This window comes from Hippopotamus amphibius, chromosome 2, assembly GCF_030028045.1.
Source record: "Hippopotamus amphibius kiboko isolate mHipAmp2 chromosome 2, mHipAmp2.hap2, whole genome shotgun sequence".
NCBI lineage: Eukaryota > Metazoa > Chordata > Mammalia > Artiodactyla > Hippopotamidae > Hippopotamus > Hippopotamus amphibius.
Window position 1 is genome coordinate 5,571,315 of NC_080187.1, and position 17,078 is coordinate 5,588,392.

The following is a 17,078-nucleotide window of genomic DNA, read 5'->3' on the forward strand; positions in this document are numbered from 1 at the left end:
TTCTCTTCAGCTGGGTCTAATCTGCTGATTTAAAATTTTAATTATTATATTTTTCTAGAAGTTCTATTTGGTTCTTTTTCAAAGCTGCTATGACACTTCTTATAATTTCCTACTCTTCACTGGTATCTTCAAGTTTGCCTTTTATTTCTTTTTGACATGTAAAACACAGCTGTTTCATAGTCTAGGAAGTCTTTGCAAATATGTGTCTCATGTTTATTCTGGCTCTTGATCATAGTTCCTTATTTCCTGTTGTGACAACTTTACGTGTGGGAATCAATGATCTTAAAAATGATCTGAGGCCTAAAGTTCCTCTTCTTCAGAGTGGTCTGTGCTGTTCTGCCAGACATCTGGAGACACTGCCACCCTCGGATCAGGTCGAGCTCATTCTCAAGCCGGGACCGGTGGACCTGGCGGCATCGCGTGCAGTGGGGGGGGTCTCTTTTAGCTCTCCCACTTCGTGCACATCTTAGTGAACGATGTCTGGCCCTCTGCCCTTTGGGGTTGTTAACATGGGAAATTCAGGTGCTCTCAGGTGAGCAGATGCTCTCACGGCAGAACTGGCTTCTGTGCTCCACTCACTTTTATAGGTTCCCATTTTCCCTTTAATGTGGTCTCATAAAATACCATGTTAGCTTATAAGTACTTTTGGAACTATGGTTTTTATGTTTTACCTATAGCCATTTTCAGCTGTTTCCAGTGGGTAACTTCAGAATCAGAAGTTCCGTTTCTCTGTCAAGGATCACCAATTAGGGCAGAGCCCATCTTCTAAGGGAAAAGGTGATAAAGAAAATCTCCTATTGACGACTTGGAAGAAACATATAACATGGCTACCATTTTCTTAACAACTGGACAAATACCAGCTTCACCTTTAGAAAGTCAAAATCACTTCCAATATATCAGATTACCTTTCTTTGGAAGGACTCCTCATGAGGTTATTGCTATGATCTAAAAGCAGCTGGCTTTTATAACAGTAAATTTAACCCCCTGGGTCCTCTGTGTCCTCATCTGTCAAATGGGGATAATAACAGCACTACCTTCTACGAGCACTTAGTGATTCCATGAGTCAATGTGTGTACGGCACTTAAAACCACACCCAGCCCAAAGATAACCACTAGCTAGACAAACTGAAAGAGCTCAGGTCACCAAAAGGAGTCCCTGGACTACGTATCACTTAGCACAGGGGCCGTATACAGTATCCATTGCATATTCTTCTTCTTCTTGTTTAAACAACCACTTAAAAACAAAAAACAAAAACAAAAAAAGACCTCATCGCTCAATGGCCTTAAAAAAAAAAGCCAAAGAGCAGATTTATCACATGGCCATAGTTTGCCAATCCCTGGCCTCACAGCAGGCAGAAGATGGATGGAAATCAGGCATGTTCTTTAACGTGCTTTCCGAGAGGACTTTCACACAAGGATCAAAACTGGAGTGATTCTCTCAAATCAGAGGCTAAGACTTCTGTGTCCCCAAGGGAGCTACAGAAGGCAGAGCTTGAGAACCACAGGGCTGTTTGCTGGGGCTGGGCACAGAACACAGCTGATTACATCCTACAGGAACAACGCAAATGGGTTTGATATATGTCAACACGAACAGAGGCAAACATCCATATTTACCTGGCCAAAGACTGTTCCACCAGTACTGGCTGCTTGACCAAACAAAGAACCAGTATTACTAGACCCAAAACCTATAAAATAAAAAGATAGCAAAAGATTAATTTGGATGAACCTTCTAGAATATCGAAGTCTTATTTTTTGTTTTTTAAACAGCATTTAGGTGTGCTAAAGTACCTCATAATAAATCAACCCATGAATAAAATCTGTTTTCCTATCTAGGAAATGGAGGAAATTACGAGTAAATATCTTAAAAACCTTTTTTTCATTGCTAAAATTTTATGACAGTTAAAAAAAAAAAGTCCCAAAGTCCCAAGGACTGAATCCTCGTCTCCTACCAAACCCCAGGGTGAGGACTCTCAGAGTAGCTCTCCCCTAGATGCACAGCTGCCAAGAAGTGTTTCCAATGACTGACTTAATATCACGAATATTCCTACTCCCTGGTTTCCTCTAATCTCAAATACCAGATTCATTCAGGGTAGCTTATCTCTCTTCTAGGTGGCATCACATGGTTGAGGTGATGAGTTGCACAGGGCCTGGGAAAACCAGGCAGAACTGTATTTTATAACCAAAGAACCCTAACAAGGAGTTAGAAGACAAGAGTTCCGTGCTTATTTCTGCTACTGGTCTAGACAAGGGAGCTCAGGCAGGCCTCAGTTCCTCAACCAGGGCTGGAGGGGGCTGCTCAGGTGTCCTGCCACCTAGCTACTGCAGGAAAGAAGAGTTTTTCAGAGGTTCTCAGTTGTACTGAAATAGTTTTGATTATACTTGTGAATGCGGAGTCTCAAGTTTTGACTGCAGAACAACAGATTCACTAGCAACAGTGTTGACTACCCTCCTCTCTTTTAAGACCTACAAGGCCTTTTCCCTGCCCGTTCCCTATACCAACTTACTACATTTCCCATCACCCAAACAGGCCGACCAGCCTCTTCACAGGGCATCAGGTGGACCTCCAAACTGTCTTGCACCACTGTGTTCTTGTAGTGGAACACAGTGGGAGCTTAACATTTGTTGAAGGCAGGAAGGAAAAGCCTTTCTTTCTAATAAATTATGAACCAGTTTCAAGTAAATTATCACCAAAGGAATGTTTCAGCAGTTATCTATAATCCTGTCCACCAAGAAATCATTGATCTTTGAGCCCCACCCCCCTCCCCGAGCCTGCCTGAAGAAATACCTTTCATAAGATAACCACGGAGAAAGGAAAATTAGAGAAGATTTTCGAATTGTCCTGTCTATTGGTTTGAAGAGTAAAAGCAGCTGCTGAGACTGGACATGCAATAGTGAGGATTACGTTTTACTTTCAAAGTTAGTAAAATTTAAAGATTTGTTTAAAAAAAAAATTACACTGAAAATCGAAAAAAATCCAACTTCTCAAATGTAACTATCTGCCCTCCTGGGAAGCAAGATGGCATCCGAGGAAATATGAAATATTGGTGGGGCAGTGGCCGAGGATGAGAAGCTCTGGAGTCTAGTCCTGACTCCACTACTGGCACTAAATGACATCAGATCAGTCACCTCAAGGCTTGACAGTTTTGGACATAATGACCTCTAAAGCACCTTCCAAATCTGAAATTTCATTACTTATGAGTCATTCATTACTTGCAATGACTTTAAACTTGTTTTTCTCCCCCATGAAACTGGCACTCTGGTGACAAGGAGAGTGGAAAACTTGCTGAGAAGCAAAACTGGAGCCACAGTGATTAAACCAAAGAAATGCCCGAGACTGCCAGTGTCCGAGCTCCCTTCTGGACTTTCCAGAGCCTCTTCTGTTTTCCCTCCTTTTCTTTTAGTCACCAAAGTAATGCAGATTTGTTGCAAATGTTTCAAATAATACAGAGGACAACAAAGTAAAGATGTTCCCTAAAATCTTACCTGAAGCTTGACAAAAGCTAAACCCAGAGGATGCGGCTGTCGTGGTGGAGGCCGAGGTGCCACCAAACACAGAGCCTCCCTGCCCAAAGCCGGGACTCTGACCAAAAGCAGGAGGGTTGCTCTGGCCAAACAGTCCCGCTCCGGTGTTGGCAGAAGACTGTCCGAACGAGAAGGAGCTGGAGCTACTGGTGCTCGAAGAGGCACCGAAGACGTTCCCGCTGGTGGACGTGGGGGTGGAGGACACGGACTGCCCAAAGGCAGGCACGGAGCTGAACCCGGGCTGATTGAAGGAAAAGCTGCTCGCGGGGCTGCTGGTCGACTGCCCGAAGGCCGGGGCCTGCCCGAAGCTCGTCTGCCCGAAGACCGCGGGGCCCGTGGTGCCAAACGCCGGGCTGCCGAACCCCGAGCTGCTGGCCGGCGGCGCGGTGGCCGCCGTGCTGGCGATGCTGCCCGTCTGCGGCCCGAACAGGCTGGGGGCAGTGCTGGCGGCTGCCTGCCCGAACATGGGGGTGGCCGAGGGGGCCGTGGCCGTGTGGCTGGGGAGCTGGCTGAAAGCCGAGCTGGAACTGGCGGCGGGCGGCTGGGTAAAGCCAGACGAGCCAGAGGTGACCGCCCCGAACACCGCGCCCTCCGCGGCCGGGCCTGGGCTGACACCGGGAACCGCACCGGAGGTGGCGGCGGCGGCTCTGGCCGCCTCTGGGGCCACGGGCTCGACAGGGGCAGGGCCGGCGGTCTGCCCGGGCACGGGGAGGCTGGCGGCCGGGGCCGGAGGCTCTGTCTTGACGTCTGGGCCGCCGGTGGCTGCCGCCGGGGCCTCTGCGGAAGGCGCCGGGACGGTGGTACTGGCCGCCGCCGCGCCAGGGCTGCTGACCGCGGGCTGGGCGAGCGCGGGCTCTTTCTTCGCAGAGTCAGAAGCCGGAGCAGGAGCCGAGGGAAGCAGGGCTGCCGGCGGCGGCCCCAGGAGGGAGCCTGTCGACGTGGGGGCCTCGCTACCGCCTGGCTTCTCGGGCAAAGCCGATGATGTGGCTGTTTCGGTGCTTTTACCAGAGGACGTGGGCAGGGTCGGAGCAGAGGCTGAACTCAGGAGGCTGCCAAACAAGGTGGGGAGTGACGTAGGAAGGGGTGTGGCCGCGGCAGCAGGCGGCAGGGCAGAGGAGGGCGCTGTACTACTTGTCTGCTGGCCTCCGAATGAAAAACTGGTCTTGTTACTGCTTAGAGACAGCCCCCCAAAACTGATTACCCCGGAGGGTGCCGCACTGGTGAGGGGCAGGCTGCCAAAGATGCCCGTCGAGGAAGGGCTGGGGCTGGGGCCAGCTGCCGGCAACGGTGCCGCCGTGGTGGTGGCCGTGGAGGAGGTCACGGGAGGCTCCGCGGGCTTCCCCAGCACCGCAGGGCCTGTGAAACTAAACCCGGAGGAGACAGCTGAAGTCTTGGTGGGCTGTGCGCTAGCACCAGGCATGCTCGGGGAGGAAGCCTTACTGGCTGGCTTGGTAGCATCATCTGCTTGGCCAACCCGCAGTCCTGAGAAACTTCCTAGAGTCTCTCCAGCCAGAGAACTTGGAAACAGAAGCTCCCCCAACTTGGACGGCGGAGCTTCCAGCTTGCTGGAGGGGGTGGTAAGAGCGATTCCAGAAGGTGCCACGGGTCTGCAGCTGGACGGAGCAGACTCTCCTGGAGCAGCGATGGCAGCCCCGGTGCTGCTGGACGTCGCCATTCCCGAGGGAGGTGAGCTTTCAGGAACTGTCTCGTAAAAAGGTTTGCCTCCCCCGCCAAAGGAGAACGCGTCCAGCTGGTTTGACTCTTTACTGGGGGGTGCTGTTCCTAGCAAGAAATAGAAATTAGGAAATGGGTTGGATTTCACAAAACATGACCTATCACAGTCTCACTGACTTTTCTAAGCCAAAGCCTCTCTCCTCCCTTGATCCCAGTAGGGACAGCCTGTGTTGACAGCAGCAGACAGAACGAGAGCTTCTCCGCAGGAACGTTAGCTCTGAGTCATTTCACTGAGGTGAGATGAAGCAACGTTCTCTTCATGACCATTAAATCATAACAAATACACCTCTATCTAGAGTACGTGAAATTAACCTAGTGGTCCAAAAGAGAAAAAGGGCCTCTTCCCACACTTCCCCCTGTGTGTGTGTACCTCAATGATATTCTCTATGGACCTCTTGACAGACCAGGAATTGATCCCAAATAGAAGTTTTTCCCTTTTTTTTCCCCCCTGGCCACGCCATGCGTCTTGTGGGATCTTAGTTCTCCAACTAGGGACTGAATCTGGCCCTTGGCAGTGAGAGCACAGAGTCCTAACCACTGGACCACCAGGGAATTCCTCCTTTGGTTTCATGGACAAAGTGTCAATTCACAGGCAATCATTTTTACCTATAATTAAGGGCTACTTCCTAGTGCTCTCCTCACTAAGTGCTTTCACAGTGGCTGTGTGGCCTCCTGGTCAAGGACATGGGTGGGCTCTGAGGCTGGGTGCTCTGCCACTTGCGGGCTGTGTGACTCTGGAACAGTTAATTGACTTCTCTGGGTTTCAATTTCTTAATTTGGAAGACAGAGATAATAATAGTATGTACCTTACAGAGTTGTTACAAAGATTAATTGAAATACAGGTAAAGCACTCACAAGGCCTGGTCAAAAAAATGGTCAATAAAGAAGACTAACTAAAATTTGTTATTTACAAACTGAAATTGGCCTACTGCAAATGCTGGTTAATGTTTCTAACTCCATGCTGTTTTAAGAAGTCTGTCTATCACAAACTCCTGGGAACACTGCAAAGTCCCTACTAACTGGATAATCTCCAGAAAGCCCTCTTTGAAACACTGGTGTTGTACTGAGTTGCTTGTGATTTTGGATTGTTGTCTACTCTCGTATTAATGAAAATGTTTATGGAATTATTATTGTGTTTTACTCCTAATTTATTTCACTTAGGATTTTTGACAATTATTTTGTTCCTCTCCAATCTTTTTATAACATTTTTTTTTTTTCTAGAAAGTGAGACTAGGGAGAGGGTGGGCCTTGAGATTATTTGGCCATATCTAAGTGGGCAGAACAGTTTAGGAATCACTGTTCCAGGGAGTAAGGAATGAAATCAACAACCTTTTAAGTGCCACACACTGACCAGGTGTAGGAAGTCGGCTACGCTTTCAGCTCCCTAATCTCCCTCTAAGAGATTTTAGGAGATCCCTTTTTCACTAAAAAACTCTTACCACTTGGGCTGGCACATAGAAAGCACACATAAAAATATGCGTTGAATGAAGAGATGAAAGATGGTCACTGTCTTATTTATTACAGGGAAACCTGGAAAGAGCCTAGATGTCCACTAGGTGGATGGGTAAAGAAATTATGGCATATCCACAAGACAGAAATTATGTAGCCATTAAAAGTGACATTTATACAAGATTTTCAATAATACTGGAAAATTCAGAAGAGATTTTGTTAAATGAAATAAGGCGGAAGCAAAAACCCCAGAAGGAAATACAACAAAATGGCAATGGTGAAGGGTACAATGTGTGATTCTAGAACATATCACTTTCATAATAAAAGCTTTCTTTTTAAAATAAAAGTAAACAACTACCTAAACTGAGAACTGGAAGGCACTTAAAAAATACATTTCATTTCCTTATAGGTCCTCAAGTTCTTTTAAACATTAAAAAGATGCCGGTTGGTAGATCTGTAACAATATACATGGGACCAGTGTGCTTTCTGATAGGTTATCAAGGAAAAAGACAAGTTCAGCCTTTTATTTCTATAGTACTATGTCTATCTCATCCTATAATTTGATAGTTTTAAATGACATATGAAAAAGATGGAGAAAGAATTCTAATTCACATGTAAACATTCACACTGAAAGCACAGCCTTGCTTTTCTAGAAGCAAATCCTTTCCTTGTTCTTAATTATGAAGATAGAAGCCCTTCCCTACAGTTTCGTACATCTAGCCTATTTCTAACGCATAATATCAACACCAGGCTAACTGCAGCTACTTTAGGCAAGATGCAGCAGCAAGTAAAATGTCAACGCATCTGCCCCCAAAACCTGCACTTTAGGGGGAAACACAAAAGTAACGCTATGCAACACAGAGACTGTACCTTGTGCGGCAGTGAAATTAGAAGATGGTGTTGGTGTGATTATCCCAAAATTAAAGCCAGTCCTAGGGAGTGGAAGAAAAGAAGTCAAAAATGAACAAACCTAAGGTACAACACTGCGCTTTTAATAGTACATTTTATAACATATTCACACAACCTGCTCTCGAGGGACTTACAATCTAGAAGATAAACGTCAACAAAGTAAAAGCACATGATCTCTGAAGCAGCAGAGCGAAGCTCTCTAGGCGGGGAGAGGCAACTTGTGGGTGAAGCAAGATGGGGGAAGCAGGTGAGAAGGCTTGGAGGAACGGCTGGGCTTGCCAGGATGGAGGCTGGGGTGGGGACCTATTCTAAGGAAAGCAAAGGAGTGGTAGAAACGCACTAGGAAGGCGCCTGTGGGTACAGTGGCCAGAGCAGATGGGCCCGCCTGGTGAGGGAGATGAGACAGGCTGGATGGCCTCCATGACCCAGTCCGAGACCAAAGAGCCGTCAGGAGAGTGCACGCCACGGGGGAGACGATGGACAGCACGAAACAGAAGCCACGGTCTCTGCCGTCCGACAGAACGCTTAGTTCCAGGCTGGGAAATTTGGTTCAGAACTTTTCTTTACTTTCCTTTTTAAAATTCTGGCCGCACCTCGAGCTTGAGGGATCTCAGTTCCCTGCCCAGGGATGGAACCCGGGCCACGGCAGTGAGAGCGCCGAATCCTGACCACTAGACCACCTGGGAACTCCCCTCAAAAGCTTTTCTGATTCTTTTCATCACCTCCTCTCCTTTTTTTTATTTTTTTTATTTTTTTGGGGGGGTACTTTTATTTTTTGGGGGGTACCTCCTCTCCTTCTGTATATTTTCCTTACACCATGAGTGAAGACACCACAGCCAAAGAAGAAAACGCAGCACAAGCTGAGCCAGAATGGACTACTCACTGTGAGAAAAGCTCAAATAGCAAATTTAAAAAATACTACATAGCTTTAAAATAGAATGGACCAAGCATATCAAATACAGTAAGTAACAGTAAGGACTGGACTTCGGCTTCATCAAATGGATCAAGACCACCTAAGAAGATGTGTTATGCATTTTATCACGTTAAAAAATAAAACAATTCTCTTTCTTTGTCTCAACCTTAGTGAAGAAATTTTATCTAGCAGAGGTAAGCCGCTGGCCCAAACCTTTTCGGGTGATTTTAAAAATGGGAGGACGACTATCTGCTCACAGAAGGAAAGAGTGATTAAAAAATGCAGTGACTCCTGGCACCGCCCTTCTCTTTAAAATTTGTTCCAAACTACCTTTGGGAAGTAGAAAACACAATGACTCACAGCAAAATATATACAATTTCCCCCTCAAGTTCTACTCTAACACTCTCCTTTCTCTTAAGGTGTTAGGTTGAAGGACATTCAAGAGACAAGTTCACATCAGGGAAGAGAGAATTGTGGTCAGTATGATTTCAGTTACAAAAGCATAAACTGAAAGAGCTTAAGAGGCTTTTCTAATAGAACTGAACGCGCAACTCTTCATGGTAAAAACAATCTTTGGACAGGTTTTTACCTCAGCCACCCAGAGTCTAACTCCACCCCTGAAGGGGAAAGACGCTTTGGCAACTGTCACAGGTTTCAAGATGAGTGCTCGTAGCACAGAGAAAAGGAACTCTCCCTTCAAAGTTAATAAAAGTTCCCCTTGGGGGAAAAGGCGGGGGTGGGGGGGGTGGGGATGAATTGGGAGATTGCGGTTGACATATATGTGCTAATATGTATAAAATAGATAACTAATAATAACAAAAAAGAAACATTGTAAAGCAACTATACGCCAATAAAAATTAATTTAAAAAACCTACAATTTCGCAAAAAAATAAATAAAAATAAAAGCTCTGTTGGAATGAGGGTTTAAAAAGGACTCAACCTGACAAGCATAGCCATCATTACTTTTTAAAAAATGAGACAGAAATGGATTTCCTCACATCTATATAAAGCCCAAATTTTCAAATGGCTACTGTCTTGATCTCTCAGAAGTTTCATATAACGCAACCTCTCGGGGCAGCAAAGCCAATCCAGATGTCTCATCCAGCCCCCAAATGGTGTCAGAATGAAAATATCTCAGTGTGATAAACTAGATCAACCATGGACCCACTACCCAAAGAAAATGAGACTCATCCTAAAAAACAAAACAAATAAACAAATATGTAATAACACATGCATAGACTCGGATCAAAAAGGGGAAACAGATTTACATTGGAATGTTATGCTACTGCCACTATCATCAAACGCATCCCTGTAGCATTAAGAACTCTGGCTTCACATAAGTACACCTGCTGACTGGAGGACCTGGGGAGGCTATCTACAGGCTGCTGGTGATGCGCCAGGAAATTCGAGCTCACTACTGACCCTGATGAAGGAAATGAGAAAGGCTTGCTGAACTGCCCGACAACAGACGGGGTAGAAGTCACAGCTGTTTCTATTTTGGTTGCCACTGGTCCTGAAAAAAATAAGAACATTACAAAAAGACAGAAACACCATTTCAGTTTAATTCTCTGTGGCACCGAATGCATGGTGCCGTGCAGACCGCAGCCACAGGTCATGCGCTTGCAGCCGTGGTGAGTGTTGCCTACGTTGTGCTCAGGGTCTCTGCACTTGCTCTTTGGCTCAGTCACTGTCAATTCCAAACCAAGACAGGCTACATTTTCTCCTTTCCAGAAAACAGATCAAAATAACTGGAGTGCAGTTCAAATTTAAGGCTTTAAAAGCAGCTTTTACAATTTCGGAAAAGTAACATATACCAAAGGGGAAAAAAAAAAATCCAAAGAGAAATAGGTTAGGTTAACTCAATATCTCCATGTAGTGACTTCATGGCTATATGCTTTCTCTCCACATTTCTGCATTTTCCATAGACTTGCGTTTAAATAATAGTTTTCTTTCTTTCCTTCTTTCTTTCTTTGCTGTAATATAGACAATGGAGAGAGTTAAAAGTGCAACCCATCATCCTTCTCACATTCACTATAACTACTTATCAATAGTCTGGGGCATTACCTACAATCTCTCCCCCATCACTCCACTTTTAAAAGGAGGAGGGGACTCGGGGAATTACATTTAAAAAGCCCAAATCACACCAAACCAAACCAAACAGTAAGAAAAAGCACCTTCTCTTTAAGTAAGTATGGGGTAAATATTTGTAAAAGTATCTAAAAAACCACTATAATACAATGTGACGTGTATAACGAGACCCAAGGCAGACTTACTTATAATCTTGAAAAATTAAAAACAATTTAAGCTATCAGCAGAGTAGTGGTAAAACTTAACAAGGTACAACTGTACAGTGAAGTCCTAGACTACCATTAAAATGAGTGAGGTAGAGTTGCATCAGATCTGGAAAGATGAACACGATATTTTTAATGGGGGTGGGGGGCAGGGAAACAGATTACACATCAATACATATAGGATATGGCTATTTTTGTTTAAAAAAACAAAAGATACACATTAAACCCCAAGAGATATATATCAAATCGTTGAGGGCTGTCATCTCTGGAACAGGGACCTCACAGAGTAGCTTTCGTTTTTATATAGCTCTACACCATAGACTTTTTGTGGACCTGTAATATTTTTATAATCAGAAAAACAATGAAGGTATTTCCATTATTAATTAATAAAGGAATTATTGTATAGAGGTTTCAGAAATGCATTTTTTTAAAAGAAAGTTTTTGCAAACTCTTAAATAGTATTTTTCAGGGAAATTTTTCTACTCAAAAAAACTCTGTTTCCATCAAGTGAAGACAGAAGGAAATATCTAGCAAGGACAGAGAATATTTCACAATCATGATTGAATGACAAATCTTAGAAATTTCTTTGCAAGTCATGCTAACTGCCCAGACATGCATAAAACAAAGCCCCTTAGATGTCTTTGATTCTTAACCTCAGGAGTGACAAAACTCTCCAATAAAATCCTTGAAAGGGGTTAGGATATAATCTTTCAAAAATTTTTTCTAAAATATTAGCTAGAAATGGAAACAAATCTCTTAATTTGAATCCTAAATGATTCAAAAGTCTTTGACAATTCCACTAAAATTTCCCTTTCAACATACAGTTTTTAGCTCCTAGTCAAGAAGTGTTATATACTTCCTTCTCATTTGGGAAGGCTTATATGACAAAAACTGTGCTCCTCCATTAATCTGAATTCCAGAATACAACTTGGGCTTTCAAAATAATGGTTTTCTTCTGAGTGCAAGGAATATTTACTGAAGGTAAACCCAAGATCCAATGAGAAAGATTTGACTACAGAGAAAGTTGAGATAACGGTATGACTATGTAGAGATTACGGAAAACAGGCTGCTAAAGTGTGGAGTTCAGCATCTCTAACAGAATTTATTAGCTTGAGACCCACTTGAGAGCATGATCAGAATAAAAGCTGGAGTCCAGAGCACGGTGAGAACGCTGGACTGCAGGCAGCACAGTCCAATATTTTCTGGACCGTAGCAGAAAATAACACATGTCAAATAAAGTTGGCTCTACCATGAAGCCAAGAAAAGGGGCTGCTAAGGAAAAGACCACGTTAACCTAGGCTGCACAGAAGCATGCTTTTGAGTCAGGTGGGCTTGGGCAGTGTGAATGCCTGGTCAGAGCACCTTGTGGTGACTGTAAAAGCTAATTTCGGTTAAGAGTAACTATGCCTGAGTGAGTGTTGGAAGCATGTGAAGCCACAGTCTTTTAATACTGAATTATATCTACTCTGAGATATTACACTGTAACAGATCCTTTTTACTTTCTATGTTTTACCAGCTTTTGAACTGTTCTTGTTAACTCAGAGAGTTTTTCTTTCCTTTTAGTAGAAGAAATAGAGTTCAATATTATGATCCATTCCTCTCTAAACCTTCATCACCCAGCAAGGCAGGTGCTCCTTTTTAGGAAAAACATTTAAAGAAATATCGCTTATTTCAGAAGTCTGCGGAGCTGCTGAAGGGCTCACTAATTTCCTTGAGACTCAACATCAACTGAGCCTTTCAAATGTGTCTTTACTTGATTTCCCGTGTCAGCTGCCTTTGTGATCTACAACAGTGACCTCTATTGGACAGCATATCTTTCACCTTTATTTTCACTAAAACAAAAGTGCAAACTGACCTGAAGCTTTATCACCAGATGAAAACTGACCAGACACTGGTGTGGGCCCAGACGGCTTGAGGGCATTTATCAGCGGTCCCTACAATAGGAGCGAAACATTTATGTGAAACCACAAACCAGCCTTTGGAACAAAGGAACATGTAAAATGATACGATAATTTAAAATAAGCAAGCACAGACACTTTTATTTAGTTTGATTTTGTTTTTTTCCATTTCAATTTAAGTCAGTATTTTTAAATGCCTACCACGTGTAAGATTGTATCAGAGACAAGAAGACTCCACAAGCACCAAGAAGCCAGAGTCACGCCTGCTTAGCTTGTGCCTATTTCCTCAGTGCCCAATACAACGCTTGGCATGTAAAAGGCACTGGGATATTTGATACATAAGTGAAGGAAGAAGTGAATGAATGAAATAGAGTCTGGCTCTCCATAAAACTTATAATAAGGTTAGAACTGTTCAACTTGTCCATCTCCAGTCAATGTTCCTTTACTCGTTTATGATTTCTGCCTTACCACGTGTCCTCCAGGATGAACATGGAAACCTCCAGAAGGAAGACCAAATGCTGACTGCTTAAGTGCCATGTGAAGTCACAGCCAGGTAGGGAGCAGAGAGCCAAGTCTGAGAACTCACAGTAGGCAAGTTCTGACGTTCAACCTCAGACACAACCTGCAATTACCTTTCTAGAGACAGAGATGAGTGGCAGAGAAACCAGCTTTGCTTAGGGAAAGTTTCAGAGAGAGCTTGATCTACCTTTCAGGCATCTCCTATTATTTTCATCTGGATTGTTTAACTGTTTACAACATAACCTATTTTTGTAAGAGACAATGTTTATCAGGCAAAAGCCTGAAAGTAGACATAACAAACATCACCAAAGATGTGAGGTCAGAAAAACAGGGATTGCAGGAGAAAGCAAGAGAATCTATCCCCTGGACGCTGATACTAACAGGCACAATGACAAAGCAGTGGACAGGAAGAAGCTGGAAGACTTGGGTTCCAGCTCTCATTACATCATTTGATAGAAACTGTGGAAGCCTGCTTGAGCCCCGGCTTCTTCATTAGTGAAACACAGCTGAACACCTGTCTTGTCTATATGGTTGCTGTATCGGTTAACTAAGACAATGCTAAAGGAAAATAAATTTCAACTCCATACAGATACCCCACACAAATACAGAATTATGATCCAAGATTACTAGGTGCAGAATGTCACATGGCCTACAAAGAGAGCATCAGGTCCTGAGTGACCTACTAGGTCAAAACTGGCATAAATTGTGGGGAAAGGATCACAGATCTTTGTCAGACTAACAGTCCATTTAGACAATGTGATGACTTAGTACTATATTGTCCTCAGTTACAAAGAGAGTCACTGCACGTCACGTTAGGAAAGCAAAAATCAGCAGTTTACCTGCTTAGCTTGGTTAGCAGCCGCTGGGGTCAACACTGGGTGAGGTGTTTTGGCTGCAGAGTACGGCAATGAGGAACTGAAACACAAAGCATACGCTCAGGAGAAAGGCACGACTGGGTGAAAATCACATTCATCCCCAAGCCAACCTTCCGTCCAAAAAATAATACCAATTTGGGGGTAGAATATAGATGTCTGGGACCCTAACCAAAGTCACTTCACATTTTTCCGATTGAAGAATAAATTCTTTTTTTTTTTTTAATTAATTATTTTATTGGCTGTGTTGGGTCTTTTTTGCTATGTGCGGGCTTTCTTTAGTTGCGGTGAGTGGGGGCTACTCTTTGTTGTGGTGTGCGGGCTCCTCATTGCCGTGGCTTCTCTTGTGGAGCACGGGCCCTAGGTACGTGGGCTTCAGTAGTTGCAGCACATGGGCTTCAGTAGTTGCAGCACATGGGCTCAATAGTTGTGGCTCACAGGCTCTAAAGCGCAGGCTCAATAGTTGTGGCACACAGGCTTAGTTGCTCCGTGGCATGTGGGATCTTCCTGGGGCAGGGATCGAGCCCGTGTCCCCTGCATTGGCAGGCGGATTCTTAACCACTGCGCCACCTAGGAAGCCCGAAGAATAAATTCTTTAAATGAAATCTGGGTCAAAGCAGTGACCTTAAAATGTAAGGTCATTCTTCCTGTAATCCTAAGGAAAAAAGTTATGAATGTTCAAAAGTAGATCCTTTTCTTATCTGGAGACTAAGCCTTCTCCACCTCCTCCCCAACGCTCACAACCATTCCAGACCAGGTGAGGAATTCCTCATTCTCTTTTCCAAGCCTGAGAAAATGTTCAACTGGATCTATGGGATGTATACGATCTGGCTCAAAGAAGGGATCTCAGCTTCTCACAGCAACCAGCCCTTGGAGCCCAGGTCAGCACACAAGAGAGTCAAACGTACCACGATTCCGTTCCCAACCTGCACTTCTGCTGTGGTATGAAAAGTGCACCCAGTATATGTAAAAAGAGTTCCCACCATCTTTTGTTACCCCTGAACACAGTATGCAGAGAACTGTTATTTCAATATGTGAGAAAAAAAAAAAAAATCACCTGTTTAACACAAAGCTCTATTCTTGGCTCCTGGGAGCAACGCTTTCCATCAATGTACCTGACCTCAGTCCAGAGCTACTCTGACTGGTATGTATAGCAGTAGCAACAGTAGGATCTGGTTTTCTTTTTCAGAACTCCCACTTAGGGAGGATTAATAATTTTGCATCAAAAAATTAACTTGGAAGAGGAAAGACAAAAATAAGCCCACGCCTCGTAGAAAAAAATTATCAAACACTTTAGTTATCTTACAGTCACCTCAGGATACTCTCCTGAGTAACACAGGAACCTTCCCAAACAAACTTGATTAGATTCAGAGGAAGAAATAATGCAGTTATTTTCAATGAAACAAAACCCTCTTTATTTTCCTACTGAACAGAGAAGCAGCTACGAATGTGCGCCTCTGAAGAAACACATCCCTGTTCCCCCGAGACATTGTACCAAGCAGGTATGCAGGGACACTGCTCCCCTCAACTGCTGCCTCCCCGACGAGAAGAGACATGTGTGAGTGAGATGCTGGGACTGAGGAATCCCTGGATGGACACAGCAGACTTGGTGGAAAAATGGTACAGCTTGTGAGTCACAAGGGAAACGAAAATCTTTCACACTTTCTTAAAGATACACAAAAAAGCAACTACAAATACAAACAAAAGTAGCAATTCACCCAATTTTAGAACATTTTTTAGACCCCAAACTTAGTTATGACATGGTGGTAAATTAAATTACGCATGAAGCAGATTGCGTGTAATTATTGTTCTATTTACTTGTGATAATGCTATAAATCTCTTGGGTGTCCTAAATCCCCAAACACACAAAATTAGGATTCACAGTACTTACACACCAGTCATGTGACAGCCCTGCAGAGAAATGCTGTTCACTGCAATGAGCTAACAAACCAACTGACTAAATCGGTCCCATCATGATCCAAGAGAACAAACAGAAAAGAACATACACTGCCAAATAAGCGTGCTCCAAGACTTGTGCGCCATCGTGAACCAAAACAATGGGAATCAACAGCTAGAAATGTTCAAGAGAAGATGGAAATAGCAAACTTGGAATTACCATATTTTAGATGACTGTATTCTACCTTCTAGCAGTATGGACCTGAAGAGAGATCATTAGAAATTCATTTGAAATGTTCTGTTCCACAACTGAAAACAGAAATCAAAGGACCACAGGCAGAAAATGGCGCTACATGAGTCTACAAATGGCACTTACCGTACTGGCAACGCTAATACACTGCTCCAGAAAGGAGGGATGGAGCTACACAGGTCACCAAGAGTATTAACATTAGGTTCTTGGAGAAAAGCAATTGCAACAGAACTTAAATTCTCTAACTCTTCATCACCCAGACCACCCTGATAAACGTTAATACACAAGAGGAGGTAAACATATCAAATATAATATTGAAAAGCGTCACAACAAACCTCGTTCAAACAGCGCCTTGAACACAGAAAAGCCATTTTTTTGTTCTTTTTTTTGCCACACCCTATCAGCACTGCCTGCTGACATATGCAAACCAATGCACACACATTCTAGGTTGTGTACTCTACACACAACGATAAAATTGAGGTAAGATTGTGAAGCATTAAAATGTGGCCTAGGCCCTTTCCTAATGGTCCCTTAAACTTTAATGAACTTTAACAAGGTAAATATTCACACCACTGTTGTGAAAGGGGACAACTACTCGTTCTTTTACCTATTTCAGCATTTTAAAGAGCTTAAAAAACAACAGATCTGGTTATGTTTTATTTTGGTAAGTCAATCATTATCATGTATATCTTTGTGTATATTCACATATGACACAGTGGATCTAAACTGTGAAAGCTACTAAACTTATTTAATGAACTATGCATTTTTTGTAATAATTTAAAGGTGACGAAAGTAAGGAGACAGGCCTACTTATCAAGAGCAACTG

General features: G+C 43.6%; 1 protein-coding gene across 3 annotated transcripts in view; it reads right to left on the reverse strand.

Moving 5' to 3' along the window:
- Window positions 1-17,078, reverse strand: part of NUP214 (nucleoporin 214) — a 101,489-nt gene that overhangs the window by 23,125 nt on the left and 61,286 nt on the right. For 2 of the 3 annotated variants that reach the window (XM_057720360.1, XM_057720362.1), the window contains exons 25-30: window positions 14,074-14,149; window positions 12,673-12,751; window positions 9,949-10,039; window positions 7,575-7,636; window positions 3,483-5,303; window positions 1,614-1,684 (exon numbers count right to left, since the gene is read on the reverse strand). In XM_057720360.1, coding sequence (XP_057576343.1) covers window positions 1,614-1,684; window positions 3,483-5,303; window positions 7,575-7,636; window positions 9,949-10,039; window positions 12,673-12,751; window positions 14,074-14,149 — 2,200 coding nt within the window. The remainder of the gene's footprint in view (window positions 1-1,613; window positions 1,685-3,482; window positions 5,304-7,574; window positions 7,637-9,948; window positions 10,040-12,672; window positions 12,752-14,073; window positions 14,150-17,078) is intronic. The other variant, XM_057720361.1, reaches the window with a different exon arrangement.